Here is a 15,527-nt window from a genome sequence, read left to right on the forward strand (position 1 = left end):
TTCTCGTCAGATGAGACAGATTTTAAGGGAAGCAATTTGGCAAGTTTTGCATCACCTGTCACAAGCCGTATACTGACGGAAAACTACTAAGCTCCATTTCACAACCCAATTAACCGGGGAGGGGGGTAGGTGGGGTTGGTTAACTTACATTTCAGCACTGGGGAAGATGGAATTGTGGTGCCTTATACCCAGAAAGCTTCCTAAAAGCAAAACCAAGCGGTCAGTAGGGTGAAAGCTACGCCCCAGATTTGTTTCACTTGCTAACCAACTGCCTGAGACCCGGCTGGACCAGGCAGAAAAGGCTTGTGTCTGTTCGTTTTTTTCCTTTCAAATTTCAAATTCCTTTAAGCCAAACGCTGGGCTCCAAACATCCTGTAGGGGAATAAACCGCCTCACCCGTTCTGAGTGTGGAAGCATGACTCCGCCTCGCCAATGACCGCAAGACGGACAAGCAACTTCAGAGAAGCCAGGTGAGGTCAGGAGCCCGTCTCACCCTCCTGGGAGGGAGATCAGCTCTTCTCAGCCAAGCCGGCCTGCGCCGCAACCTGGAGCGAGTCCACAGCCCACGCCCCCTGCGGCCGGGCCAGGGCGGTGCGTCACGTGCCCAGACGGCTTAGCCAATCAACGCAGCCCTCGCCGGTATTCAAATCAACGGCGGGGCCGACGGTTGTGGAAACCTGTGTCGCCTTCCGCTGCCATGCCGGGCACCGGTCGCTGAGGGACCCTTGGGCCCGGTGGGCGGAATGGAGAATCGGGATGTGCCTCCAGGCCCTTATCGGGCCACCAAGCTGGTAAGACAGCGCGAACGACGAGACTGGCCGGCGGGGTGATGGCCGGTTTTACGTGAAGGTTCATAGTTTTTCCTAGGGCGGAGGGATGGGCCCCAGAGCCCAGGAGATCGCTGAAGAGGAGGATGAGGGGAGTTCTCGGGTATCGCGGACCTTTGTAGGACACGCTTGTCCCCCTCTTTTGAGCCTGCCCCCTTCCTTTGCTCCAGGCTTCCGGGGTAGACGCATCGACCCAACTTCTTAATCGACTCTGTTCTTGGTGTTTTCGGCGTCCCCTGGAATGACTTAGAATATTCTGAGTTTAGATGCTCCTCACGCCAGATTTTCTACCCCCAACAGGATTCTAGGGGAATTTAGAACGAGTTCCAGTGTTTTGTAGGATCAGATTGTGACAGCTTCCTTTTGCCGGTCCTGTGGAATTAAATACAGGTTGTATCGACTGAATACCACTCAATAACAGCTATTTCATAACTAAACTCAGAATATTTTAAGTACCCATCAGGAGCCACTGTTGGTAGTCACAGGATTTGTGCTCGCGCACAGTGTTTTGTGTATTTGGTGAATCATCAGTCCACGAGGATACCGTGCCACTGGTTATGTTGTGACATTAGGAGGGTCACTTGTGTGAGCATCAGTTTCCCCACTGGTAAAGTAGAGCTGAGAGTTCTCCAGAGTAGATATTACTGTAGGTGAAAGTGTGTTGTTATCTGTAGAATAACAGACAACTTATTCTCTGTATAAACCGCAGCTCGATATGTTTCTTGAATAATATATGAAATGTGGAGGTGTATAAAGAAAAGAACAAAGTTATTGTGTTTTCAGCCCTTAAATTTTGTGCTATGATGCTGGGACCACATAGGTTAGCAAAGTGGTAGCTTAACAAGTAGTAACATAGTTGGACTTACAGATCAGATTTCTTCACCTCTAATGTAGGATTTTTTTTTAATTAAAAAGTTATATATTCCTCTCTATGTACCATGTCTTATTTATTCTTTCCTCTGTCATGGAACATTTAGGTTGTTTCTATGTCCTGGCTATTGAATATAGTGTGGTAATGAATATTGGAGTACATGTGTCATTTTGAATTATGGTTTTCTCAGGGCATATGCCCACTGGTGAGATTGCTGGGTCATATGGTAGTTTTATTTTTAGTTTTTGAAGGAATCTCCATGCTGTTCTCCACTTGACTGTATCAGTTTATATTCCCACCAACAGTGCAAGAAGTTCCCTTTTCTCCACACCTTCGCCAGCATTTATTGTTTGTAGATTTTTTTTGATGATGGCCATTCTGGTGGTTTGAGGTGATATCTTAGTGTAGTTTTGATTTACATTTCTCTAGTAATTAGTGCGGAGAAGGCAATGGCAACCCACTCCAGTGTTCTTGCCTGGAGAATCCCAGTTGGAGCCTGATGGGCTGCCGTCTATGGGGTCGCACAGAGTCAGACACGACTGAAGCAACTTAGCAGCAGCAGTAATTAATGAAGTTGAGCATATTTTCATATGTTCATGAGCCATCTCTATGCCTTCTTCTCCAGAGGATCTTCCCGACCCAGGGACTGAACCTGGGTCTCCTGCATTGCAGGCAGATTGTTTACCACCTGAGCCACAAGGGAAGCCCATTTTCAGTGAGCATATTTTCATGTGTTTATTGGCCGTCTGTATGTCTTCTTTGAAGAAATGTCTTTTTAGGCTTTCCACCCATTTTTTTGACTTGGGTTGTTTGTTTTTTGATATTGAGCTCTATGAGCTGTCTGTGAGAAAGACAAATATTGTTATATTAACCCATATGTGTGGAATCTAGAAAAAATGATACAGATGAAGCCTATTTCTGGGGCAGGAATAGAGACACAGACATAGAGAATGGAGGTGTGGACAAAGGGAGGGTGGGAAGAATTGCGAAATTAGGATTGACATATATATATACACTTGGGCGTGCTCAGTCATGTCTAACCCTTTGCAACACCGTGGACTAAAGCCTGTCAGGCTCTATCCATGGGATTCTTCAGGCAAGAATACTGGAGTATGTTGCCACTTCCTCCTCCGGGGATCTTCCCGACCCAGGGATTGAACCTGCATCTCCTGCTTTGGCAGGCGGATTCGTTTACCACTGAGCCACCTGGGAAGCCCAACTACCATGTGTAAAATAGATAGCTAATGGGAACCTGCTGTATAACGCAGGGAGCTAGGTTTGGTGCTGTGTTGACCTAGATGGGTGGTATAAGGGGCAGGTGGGAGGAAAGTCCAGGAGGGAGGAGATATAGGCACACATATAGCTGCTTCACTTCATTGTACAACAGAAACTGACACAGGTTGTAAAGCAATTGTACTCCAATAAAAAATGTTTATCACCACAACCTTCTATATCACCACTCTTACACCTGCCACAAAGCCAAAAGTTTGGGTAATTTGAAAAAGATTTTTGAAAGTGTGATCATCTTTTTAAAATGTAGATATATCACAGTGTCATTAAACAAACAATAGACTTAAGTTTTAATTTGCTCCATCTGTTATGTTCATTATTGGAATCTTCACTAGTAAATATATAAACTTTTTTAATACTAAAGGTAAAACTAAAGGTAAAAAGTTTTACCAGTAAAACTACTGCCTGCCATAAGTGTTGTTTGCCCTGCTTAGTTATGAGTACAGGTTCTAGAGTTTATCCAACGCCTGGTTTTCAGGTGTGTGACCTTGGTCAAGTTATTAAATATCTCAGTGCTTCATATTCCAAATCTGAAAATGGGATAATAATAGTACCTATTCATTGAATTGTGAGAATTAAAGTGAAATAATGAATGTAATGCATAGTGTCTGACACAAATGCTACTATCATATCAAAATTAGTTGAAGTTGTAGAAACAGGAATAAATGCTTTCTCTGTTGAGGACTAAAGGCAGGTTCATTACAGTTCTCCATTATTCGTAGGTTTCTTAAGTAAGCCAATCAGCCAATGAAGTACTTTTAGTCAAAAACCATTACATAAAAATATTCTTGCAACACTGTAATTAATAATAAGAAATCAGTATGAGATGTAAAAATTTTTAGCATAAATAAGACAAATGATTTCTTCATGAATTTCAATGATTTAATAATATGTGAATGAGTGGATTTTTTTTTATTTTTATTTTTTTTCATTTTACAGTGGAATGAAATTACCACATCTTTTCGAGTGGGAATGCCCCTAAGAAAACATAGGCAACACTTCAAAAAATATGGCAACTGTTTTACAGCAGGAGAAGCGGTGGACTGGCTTTATGACCTATTAAGAGCTAATAGCAATTTTGGTCCTGAAGTTACAAGGCAACAGACTATCCAGCTATTGAGAAAATTTCTTAAGAATCATGTAATTGAAGATATCAAAGGCAAATGGGGGACGGAAAATCTTGATGACAACAGTCAGCTATTCAGGTATTAGACAAAGAAATAACTGCAAAACTGAATTATTTAACCATAAAGTTTCACTCTGCTTCTATTATATAGCTACTAAAACAGCAGCCTCTTTAGGAGAAGTAATATTTTCTTTAGAAAACTGTTGCTCTGAGTTCAATTGAAACCACTTAAGTTAAAGTCCTTAAGACTAATTCCTGCACAATTCAAACCTTATAATGATAGACAGTATATATAATCATATAGAAAGTTGTGAGGAAAGAAGGAGATACTGTAACTTTAACATCTTCTGAAAGCTCTGTAACATGTGAAGGACAGAACATTATCAACCTTTAGTTTCATAGATTTAAGAATTACAAATTCTCACAGGTTCTTGCCTTCAATAGACATATAATCTATATAATCTAAGAATACATGTGATGAGATAAATAATAGCAAACTTATATAATAACTAACAAAAGAAATATATGACAGTTTGAAAAAGCATTTATCATGTACTAGAAGCCTTAATTTATGAGTTATGTGTTTTCCTTATTTAATCCCTAGAATAGCTAAATAGGATAGATATTAACTCATTGTTACAGGTGAAAAGGTGGAGACCATGTGTCAACAAATCTTATTCGTTCAGTCTGAAATATGCTTATGTACACATTCATCAGACTAGTGAATACATTTCTTCTCATGTCAGCTGTGTTGTAGCCCACCTTGAGGACAGGAGACCTTTCTGACTCCCTTGGGTCAGCATAATTGAGTTTTCTCTCATGCACCCAGAGTTCTTGATTATATATCCCTTAAATTAGATCTTTGGATTCTAATACACATGCTTTTTTACTCTACAAAATGAGTACTTTTCAAATGAGATGTAGAAATAGATTTTTGCCTATGCATCAAAGATGATTTATGTCACACAAGTAAACTATAATAACAAATATATAAATACTTTGTATAAAACTATATAAATCTTTCCTCTCTGTGCTACTCATCAGTCACCTTTTGAGTTTCTCTGCTGCGCTCATCCTTTAGCTTTTACTGTCCTCAAGGTCCTAGGCCTGTCTACACTTCACCTCTCTCCCTGGACAATCTCCTGCTATGTCTCTGCTTTCATGCCACGTCTTAATGACTTTCATGCCTCCAACCCAAATATCACTCCTGAGCTTTAGGGCTCCCTTTTTGCCTGTTAAACAGGCACTTCACATATATGAAAAATCACTACCATCTCCTAAGCTAACTTTTGACCTCTTATATCCATATCTGAATGAATGGCAATCTTTCCTGTAGTTGCTTTCATTCTTTTCCTTCTGTTCTTTAAATATGATGTAATTATCAAACCGTGTATATCATGCTGCCTCAGTACTCTCTGATCTATCTGCTTGTCTTCATGATATTTTTTTTATTAGACTATTGTTCTCTCTTACCTGAAATTCTGCAAAACTCTTAATCTTTCTACCTCTAGGCCTTTTACAGTGATAATAAAACTATGAATTGGTTTAAGAAGTCTTGTTAAAATGTTAACAGTTGCATTTGTTGATGGTCGCCTATGTGGATGTTATTTTATAAAAACACCCTGTACTTGTTTGTATCTTTGAAATATTTTATATTAAATTGAAGGGAGGAAAAGCATTATAATCAATAGGAGCAACAGAGTTCTGAAAATTGAACAATCACAAAGGGCAGAAAATATGTACAAATTAGATAATAAGAGAAATTTAGAAAATGTAACTTTCTAGAACTGTTTTGTATGTACCTCTCCATAAGAATTAGTCCTAATAATAACCCTGAATTATACAGGAATAAAGTTAAAATATACAGTTTACTCATGATATCAGGAAACTATTAAAAAAAATTTAAAGGCTTAATGAGAAAATTAATTTATGTAGAATATTCATTCTTTGATAAATTAAATCCAGTGTTTTTGAGTTATTTTTAAGATTTTTGTTGTTGGTCAGTTGCTAAGTCATGTCCAACTCGACGCGACCCATGAACTGCAGCACGCCAGGCTTCCCTGTCCTTCACTGTCTCCCAGATTTTGCTCAAGCTCATGTCCACTGAGTTAGTAATGCTATCCAACTATCTCATCTTCTGTCCCACTCCCCCCCACCACCCACCCTCAATCTTTCCCAGCATCAGGGTCTTTTCCAATGAATCAGCTCTTCGCATCAGGTGGCCAAAGTATTGGAGCTTCAGCTTCCTCATTAGTCCTTCCAGGGAATATTCAGGGTTGATTTTCTTTAGGATTGACTTTTTTGATATCCTTGCAGTCCAAGGGACTCTAAAGAGTCTTCTCCCAGAACCACAATTCAAAAGATAAATAGGCACTAAAAGTTCATTATCTCACATTATTTAATTGCATATTCTTAAACCAGATTTCCTACAAGTTCTCCACTTAAAACTCTTCCACGAAGGCATCCAGAATTGAGAAAAAACAGCATAGAGAATTTTTCCAAAGATAAAGATAGTATTTTTAAATTGCGAAACTTATCTCGAAGAACTCCTAAAAAACATGGACTACATTTCTCTCAGGTAAAAACACCCTTTTTACTAATCACTAGTTTAAATATAATTACTGTGTGCTTAATAATATCAATAGAATAATTAAAAGTAAGTGATTCTTTAAGATTTGAAGCCAATGCTTGGAATCACTTAGCTATATTACATTCTAAATGTATACATGTAAATTTGTTTGGAACTCAGAGAAATAATAATAAAAATTATAGTGAGACATACTTGAAATACTATTTGTATAATTTAAGCACGTTGTATTTTAAATTAATTTGACAGTAGTGGGGGCAGATACAAAACCAAAAGCTCTGTTACTGTGTATGCTAAGTGCTAAATTGCTTCAGTCATGTCCAGCCCTTTGCAACTTCATGGACTATAGTCCACCAGGCTCCTCTGTCCATGAGATTCTCCAGGGAAGAATACTGGAGTGGGTTGCCATTTCCTTCTCCAGGAGATCTTCCCAATCCAGGGTTGAACATGTGTCTCTTGAGTCTCCTGCATTGGCAGGCAGTTTGTTTACAACTAGTGCCACCTGGGAAGCCCCAAATACTATATTATTTCTTCAAGTGACACCTTTACAGCTCCACAGTAGACTGATACTAATAGAATTACTAAATATTAGAAGTAGTATCAGTTCATTATTTCCAAAATTTGAACATATTATATTAAACCAAAGTAATTCTTTTTTCAGGAAAATACAGAGAAAATGAACTGTGAAATAATCGATGAAGATCAAGAAAATTTAGCTGATAACAGAGAAATAAGCCAGAAAGATGTTGAAGAAGTTTGGAGATATGTTATTCTGATCTAGTAAGCTAAAACTAAGCTATAACCAAGTTCCTGGGGTGTTTAGAATGTTATTTTGTTATTTTCATCAAGATGCTCAGTTGAAGAAGAGCAGATTAATTCTCAAAGCTTAGAATTTCACGTGTATATGTGTTTCTTAATAAATACTCTTGTGTTTATTGTTCTGGTACAGTAGAAGTAGAATGGTTTGACTATGATTTGCTTTTTCTTTGACTCAAAGTTGTAGCTATAGTTTGGGGTCTATGTTGGAATCCTTCAAAGGTTATAAAGATAAATATACTTTAAAGTAGATACTAAATATAAGCCTTAGAGGTTTGATTTAAGAAAAATATTCTAAAAGCTTTGTCTGTTTTCTATTCATACTCTCATATTTATGTTCCACCTATTTTATGGAGAAAAAAAAGCTTGTATTCTTTCTTCTATTTAGCCTGCAAACCATTCTAGGTGTATCCTCCCTAGAAGAAGTCATAAATCCCAAACAAGTTATTCCTCAATATATAATGTACAACATGACCAATACAAGTAAACATGGAGTAGTTATACTGCAAGACAAATCAGGTTGGTATCAATAAAAGAAGTTGGAATCATTTTAAACTTGCTAAAAAAAGGCTGCAGCTATAGTGAGGATAAAGAAAGACCAAAATATATAAAGTATATACATTAGGGAGACTACTGTTTTATCAGAAGTGCTTTGGTAATCATGGTAAATAATTTTTAAATGAATATTATTCACACTATTGTTTTAGCTCTAAAGGTGGATTCTTGCATGAATTTTTTTTTTAATGGAAGAGTAAGCATCCAAAGAGTATGCAAATATAATTGAAACTATTGTTTAATCAGATTTTATTGAGGACCTACAATGTGCTGGGCATTGTGCTAAAGATTAGATGATTAAGAGAAATATGGTCCATTCCTTTCTGGAGCTTAAATGAGAAGTTACATACATACTTAAATGGGTCAAGGCACATGCAAAACCAAAGTAACACAGAATAAAATAAGTCCAAATTTAAGAACAGTATTTAAAAGAATACTGGCTTTATATTGTATGTATTTTATATAATGTATTTGTTTCAGATTTAAAGAAAATCAGGGAAATCAAGCCAGTTGCATTGGAAAATTTACATTACAGGAAGTGTATTAATAAATCTACTCAAAATGTTGGCTCTTGTTTTTTTTTTTTTTTCCTAATAATCAGTTGCTGGCTATAGAATTAACTGACATGCATTACCTTGATTTTCTTTCTGTGGGCAGGAACTTTTGAGATTTTAACCATAAGAACAAAAAGTAAATGTTGAAAACCAGGAGCTATGTTGTATATGCATGCAGCTTTGAATCAGTCCCATCTTTCATTACCTGAAATAACTTGAGTGTATGCTCTCATCTAAGCTTTCTATTCTTTATGACTATTAACTTTTCAAGTGAAATGTATGTGTGGTTTTTGTGTTTGTGTCAAAAAACTGCAACACTTATGCATCATATTTCACTTAGTGGCAACTGAGAGATTTTAAGCAAGCTTGCTTTGAAATCACCTTAATATTAAAATATAATATTTTAATATTATATTTTGTATATTTATATTTTATAAAATAAAATATTAAAATATAGCTTGTTTCTATCATAGGTCTCACTCAAATCAGTAATATTCAAGAAGCATAGCTAACTTTTCAACTTGTATTTTAAAATACTATATGGCCCTATACCTTACTAAATATATAATCAATTTTAATTCTGGTAGTACGTATACATATATATAAATATATGTATAATTATGTAGCAAGTGTGAAGTTTTGAATATATTGTTAAAATAATTGTATAATTAAATGATATTAATTTTTTGTGTAGATGATCTTCCTCACTGGGTACTATCTGCCATGAAGTGCCTAGCAAATTGTAAGTAAACAAATGGTTTATGTGTGATATGTATGTGTATTATATTGATAGTTTTTAATAAGAACCAAGGGATTATTCTAATTTGTGAAAGTCATGATAAAATTGAACTATAACATTTCTGTTGGTGTTTAAATGAAGATCTAGTAAAACTGATTACATTTCATTGCATGTGGATTGTGTTATAGAGCACTTAACTTTGTGCAGATAATGATTTTATAATCCAAGCTAATCATTTATGACTCAGTTCTCATAGATCATAAAATCATAAGCTAGAAGATCTCAAAGGATTTTTAGGTATAATCTACATCAATTGTCTCATGAGTCCAGGGAGTTCAAATAGCAGCTTACAAGTAAAGTAGCTTGTAAGTATAAAGTTTCAATCAGAAATGAAGTCTCATAAAACGCACTTCATTCCCCTTGCCATTGTACACAGCTTCAGCATTCAGATGTTTCATGATATGCTTCTTCTCCATAGGATATATTAATGGGGCTTTAATGTTTATCAAAAAGAATGATCTTCACTAAATTAGATCATTTTTTAATGTTTTGTTCTTCAAGCTTTTTCCATACTGGTCAATGATGATTGATTTTTATAATTTAAGGCCCTGTTCAAGTACAAAACACTAATTGCTCTCAAAAGTCAATTTTAAAAATGTGTGCAGAGGTGTGTGCTTCTTAATAATCAAAAGTAAAATTATATTTTAATAATTATATTACAGAAGTAATTTTCTAGGTCTTATAAAATTTGTATTTTATTAATGTTCAAAATAAGTATATATTCCCTTATTGTCCACTGGGTGTCAATATGACAAAATAACAGAATAGCAATAAAGTAAATAATATTAGATACAGAAAAATTTTATTTATCAAATCAAGGTAAAGATCTTGAATAGAAACATAAGATTTTTTAAATTCTCTTTCTAACTGCCCCTACGTACCTGCCTTTCTCTCTCATACCTTGCCTCATAGTTAGCAACTCAGATAGCATACTTCCAGGGATTTCTCTGATACCTCATCTTTAAGGTTTGTTTCTTTTGCTTCCCAGTCCATGTTATGCATAAATGATACCAAAGATGTAACTTACTGGATTTCAATTTAGCAATAATATGTCTGGCCAGAGGCAATATTAAGACTTTCATTTAACATGTTTGTTATTTATTCCCCCACAGTAATCCTGTGACATACAAGAATCAGTGATCAATATACTATTCCCAATTTTTTTCTAGAAAAGAAAACTTAGGACTTTTTTCTAATACATGAGGAGCTATGTGTTCAAACCTAGATTCTCTAACTGAAAATTTTGTATGTTTAATTCCAGTCGGGAATTTTCTATCTTAGAAAACTTCTAATGATTATCAAAATTTTTATTCTACATATTAAGAATATATCTCATATCCTCCTTATAAAAATTGTCTGTTTTGTTCCACATAAAGCCCTATTAGCCTTTAAACTATTAAGTGTGTTGATGTGTGTGTTACCTTGAAAGATAGTAGGGTAACTCTCAAATCTTAGTACATATCACAGTCACTAGAGATACTCACCAAAAATTCAGGTTCAACTGATTGACAATGTCAGGATTTTTTTTTTAAATCATATCTTAGAAGAGTCTTATAGTGAAGATGCCCAGATCAGTATTTGGAAGCTACTAAATTAGTGAACCAACAACAAAAATTTCTAGATCAATAATTCCTAGCTGCATAGGAATTATGATAGATTCTGTACTGTATAGAAGAGATTATGCTTTTAATAGGCACATTGATGTTTCTGATTATGTAGTCCATGGACCATACTTTAAATGCTGTTGAGTCTCAAGGTCCTATGACTTGCTCTTACAGAGCTCTGAGTTCTAATTTTAACTTTGCCATCAAAGGCTCTTGCATCTTGAGCAAGTGGCTCTGAGCTTCAGTTTCCTCATCTATAACATGAGATCAGAATTTCCTGAGGAAAATACCAATAAGTAGGCATAATTATTTCAATAATGTTAAGCTAATTGAACAGCAATGTAATATTATTTAAATTCATTCAGAGTATGCTTTATATCAGGCAAAATTTAATCATGAAAATATAAATTTGCAAAAGACAATTTGAAAGAATTATTTGCAATATCTAAATATTCTGTGATGTATAAAATGAATTGTGATAAAATTCCATTAAAATAAACTTTCCCGATGCTTTTAAAATGTATTTCAAATTTTTCAGTCATATACATATTAAAACTAAACAAAATGTTAATAATTGCAGTGATTTCTAGTGAAAAGATAGTGAGAAGGCATGAGATATGCACAACCTTTTAAATTTTTGAATTATGACAGAATTTGTTGTTAAGCATAGATCCTTCATGAAATAAATACAGGCTTTAGGCTTTTTATAAGTATCTTTAAAAATTATATTTAAAAGAAATATATTTCACCATTTTTTTTGCTTTCCACTTAGGGCCAAGAAGTAATGACATGAATAATCCAACTTATATTGGATTTGAGCGAGATGTATTCAGAACAATTGCAGATTATTTTCTAGATCTCCCTGAACCTCTACTTACCTTTGAATATTATGAATTATTTGTGAACATTTTGGGTATGTATAGATTTTTCCTTATTATTTAGATTTATTTTACTGGTTTCCAAGTCCCCCATAATTTTAAAAAATCTGAAAGTATAGATAAGTATGAAAGTGACAGGCTATAAATTATTTTAAAACTCAGAAATATTCTGGTTGCTTTTATGTTTTCTAGTCATTCAAATATACCATTCTAACACCAATTCTCTACATCAATCACGTCTTGCAATTTAGTTCATTTCTGACACTACCCAGAGTTAACCCAGACCCCAAAAGTTGAGGGCAAAGTTTTTCAACTTGGATACTAACTACCCAAGACTAGCTTAGACCCTGCATATTAAGGGCTCAGTTCATCAGGACTGTCCTCACTTCATACAGGAGCTGCAAATGGGGTCCTCAGGTTTAATATCCCTTGTCCCTGGCTAATTACCAAACCCAGGGATTCCCACAACCCCCCTGAGGTTTAATAATTCACTGTAATGGTTTTCAGAACTCTGGAAAGTGCTTTACATAATGATCACCAGTTTATTATGAAGTCTATAAGTCAGGAGTTGCCAAGTGAAAGAGAGATATAGGGCAAGAAATAGGGGTAAGCCTGTGCAGAGCTTCTATGTTCTCTTCAGGAATGTCACTCTCCCAAGTTTGTCCATGTATTTACCAACTGGTAAGCTCCCATAGCTGTGTTATTTCCATTTTAATTTGAGGTTTCACTACATAGACATGGTTGGTTAAATCATTGGTCACTGTTGATTAAGTCTGATCTCCACCACCACCACCAACCACCCTACCACCCGCTCCAGGGAGGTATGCATGCTAAGTCACTTCAGTCATGTCTGACTCTTTGTGACACTATGGGCTTTAGCCTGCCCAGCTCCTCTGTCCATGGGATTCTCCAGGCAAGAATACTGGAGTGAGTTGCCATGCCCTTCTCCAGGGAATGTTCCCGACCCAGGGATTGAAACCATGTCTCTTAAGTCTTCTACATTGTCAGGTGGGTTCTTTACCACTTAGTGCCACCTGGGAAACTCCAGAGTCAAGTGAAGTGAAAGTCACTCAGTCATGTCCAACTCTTTGTGACCCCATGAACTATACAGTCCATGGAATTCTCCATGCCAGGATACTGGAGTGGGTAGCCATCCCCTTCTCCAGGGAATCTTCCCAACCCAGGGATCAAACCCAGGTCTCCTTGAGGTAGGACTAAAATTCCAACCTTCTAAGCAAGGACAGCACTGGTGGTGGTTTAGTAGGTAAGTTGTGTCCAACTCTTGCGACCCCATAGACCGTAGCCTGCCAGAGTTCTCTCTCCATGGGGTTCTCCTGGCAAGAATACTGGAGTGGCTTGCCATTTCCTTCTCCAGGGGATCTTCCCAACCCAGGAATCAAACCCTGGTCTCCTGCATTGCAGGTAGATTCTTTACTCAACTTTACTCAGGCCAGCCCTAAGTCAACTCATTAGCTTAAACTGAAGCGTGCTCAGATAGGCTCATTGTGCAGAATAAAAGGCTCCAATCACTCTTGAAATTCCTTGGGTTTTAGGAGCTATGTACCAGGTACCTGAGAGAAAAATCATATATATGTTTTCTTAAACTACAGTTGTCTTACAATTAAGAGCTTTCTAATACTTGCAGACTGAAAGATATTTTTGAATGTATTTGACTCAATCCATTTAATTAGATTGTTGAAATAAATTTTCAAGTTATTTTCATCACAAGTTGGAAAACCTCTAGTCTTGCACTTTGTAACTGAATGTTGCATGTGTCCTATTCAAGTGGCTTCTGAATTAAGCAGCTGCTATTTGTACTATACTAACAATATGTACTATAGCGATGCTTTATTTTTTTAATATTACTGTTGTTTTTGTTTTATTTTTGTCCACTATCATACAGTTGCATCTTAATTTTTGTTTCATTTCCTGGTAGTTGTTTGTGGCTACGTCACAGTTTCAGATAGACCCAGTGGGATACATAAAATCCAAGATGATCCACAGTCTTCAAAAATTCTTCATTTAAACAATCTGAATTCCTTCAAATCAACTGAGTGTCTTCTTCTCAGTCTTCTTCATAAAGACAAAACAAAAGAAGAATCAGATACTACTGAGAGACTGCAGATAAGTGATCAAGGATTTCAAGAAAAATATGCTAAGAAAATGCAGCTAGTTCATTTAAAAAACAGAAGAGCCAGTGCTAATGACATAATGGGAGGAAGTTGTCATAATTTAGTAGGCTTACGTAGAATGCATGTTCTATCCTCTAACATCAAACCAAGGTGCTATTCATTAGAAGGAATTGTAGATTTACCAGGGAGTTCAAGTAAAGAGGTCTCCAGTGTCTTCCATCAATCTGTTCTGAACATAGAAGGACAAAATAATAAGCAATCTTTAGAGTCTGAGACCAAACAGGAATCCCTGATGAATCTTCATTCAGAGGAAAGTATTCAAAAGCCATTCTCTGTTGGTTATAAGAGAACCTCCACTTTGACCATTCAAGACCAAGAGGAGTTATATAATGGAAAGTGCAAACCAAAACAGCTTTGTAGATCTCAGAGTTTACTTTTAAGAAGTAGTACAAGAAGGAATAGTTATATTAACATGCCAGTGGCTGAAATTATCATGAAACCAAATCTTGGACAAGGCAGCACCAGTGTGCAAACAGCTATGGAAGGTGAACTCGGAGAGTCTAGTACCACAATCAATAAAAGACTCTGCAAAAGCACAATAGAACTTTCAGAAAACTCTTTACCTCCAGTTTCTTCTATGTTGACTGGCACACAAAGTAAGGTTGATGCTTTCAATGCATGTAATATTAATTTTTAGTGTTTACTAACCCTGTTTTGCTTACCTGGCTTTTCTTCTCTGAAATTGCTTAATTTTTTTCTCCAAAAGAAAAATTTCTTGTTGTAGAAGACTTGTCATGACATAACCAAGATTTATTCTACTTACCTAAAGCACTCCTTTTCTTTGCCTTAAATTTCACTTATTCTGAGTCACTGTTTATAACTGGTGAAAGATTTTCAGTCCTTCATAATCCAATGGGTTATGAAGAAAATAATGAGAATCTAACCATGTTTTTGAAGAATGTGTAAATTTCATGGAATAGTTAAAAGAAACAAAATATTAAAATATTATTTTGCCTTCCTTATATAACTATATGCTGGTGGTATTAAAACAACTAGTGTCATTGATGATTTTTTTTTCTGGGGGTTGACTTTGCTTTCCTAGGTTTGCTGCAACCTCATTTAGAGAGGGTTGCCATCGATGCACTGCAGTTATGTTGTTTGTTACTTCCCCCACCAAACCGTAGAAAGCTTCAACTTTTAATGCGCATGATTTCTCGAATGAGTCAAAATGTTGATATGCCCCAACTTCATGATGCAATGGGTACAAGATCACTGGTAAGTTGATTTCTTAAGGAAAGAATAAGTCTGAATCATAAACCACCACCACCACCTTCCCCCTACCCCCAGCAGAAAAAAAAAGAAAAAAAAAAAAAACCAAACTAAGAATACTATTCAAGTGATGTCATGGTCTTGAAATCCTAGATTCTTCAGTTTAAAAGACTTGAAAGTCTAACCTTCCCTACTGTGCAGCAGAATGCACATTAGTCC

General features: G+C 36.1%; 1 protein-coding gene across 5 annotated transcripts in view; it reads left to right on the forward strand.

The window, feature by feature from the left end:
• Positions 1 to 647: 647 nt before the first annotated feature.
• The window catches only part of DEPDC1 (DEP domain containing 1), a 53,479-nt gene continuing 38,599 nt past the window's right edge, over positions 648 to 15,527 (forward strand). For 4 of the 5 annotated variants that reach the window (XR_006268141.1, XM_043461003.1, XM_043461002.1 and 1 more), the window contains exons 1-9: positions 648 to 791; positions 3,928 to 4,193; positions 6,536 to 6,692; positions 7,363 to 7,481; positions 7,906 to 8,036; positions 9,321 to 9,368; positions 11,802 to 11,942; positions 13,844 to 14,695; positions 15,142 to 15,314. Coding sequence is in view for 4 of the 5 variants with exons in the window: in XM_043461003.1 (XP_043316938.1) it covers positions 744 to 791; positions 3,928 to 4,193; positions 6,536 to 6,692; positions 7,363 to 7,481; positions 7,906 to 8,036; positions 9,321 to 9,368; positions 11,802 to 11,942; positions 13,844 to 14,695; positions 15,142 to 15,314 (1,935 nt within the window). In the remaining variant the exon portion in view is untranslated. The remainder of the gene's footprint in view (positions 792 to 3,927; positions 4,194 to 6,535; positions 6,693 to 7,362; positions 7,482 to 7,905; positions 8,037 to 9,320; positions 9,369 to 11,801; positions 11,943 to 13,843; positions 14,696 to 15,141; positions 15,315 to 15,527) is intronic. The other variant, XM_043461004.1, reaches the window with a different exon arrangement.

The sequence above is a fragment of the Cervus canadensis genome, chromosome 2 (assembly GCF_019320065.1).
Source record: "Cervus canadensis isolate Bull #8, Minnesota chromosome 2, ASM1932006v1, whole genome shotgun sequence".
In the NCBI taxonomy this organism is placed as follows: Eukaryota; Metazoa; Chordata; class Mammalia; order Artiodactyla; family Cervidae; genus Cervus; species Cervus canadensis.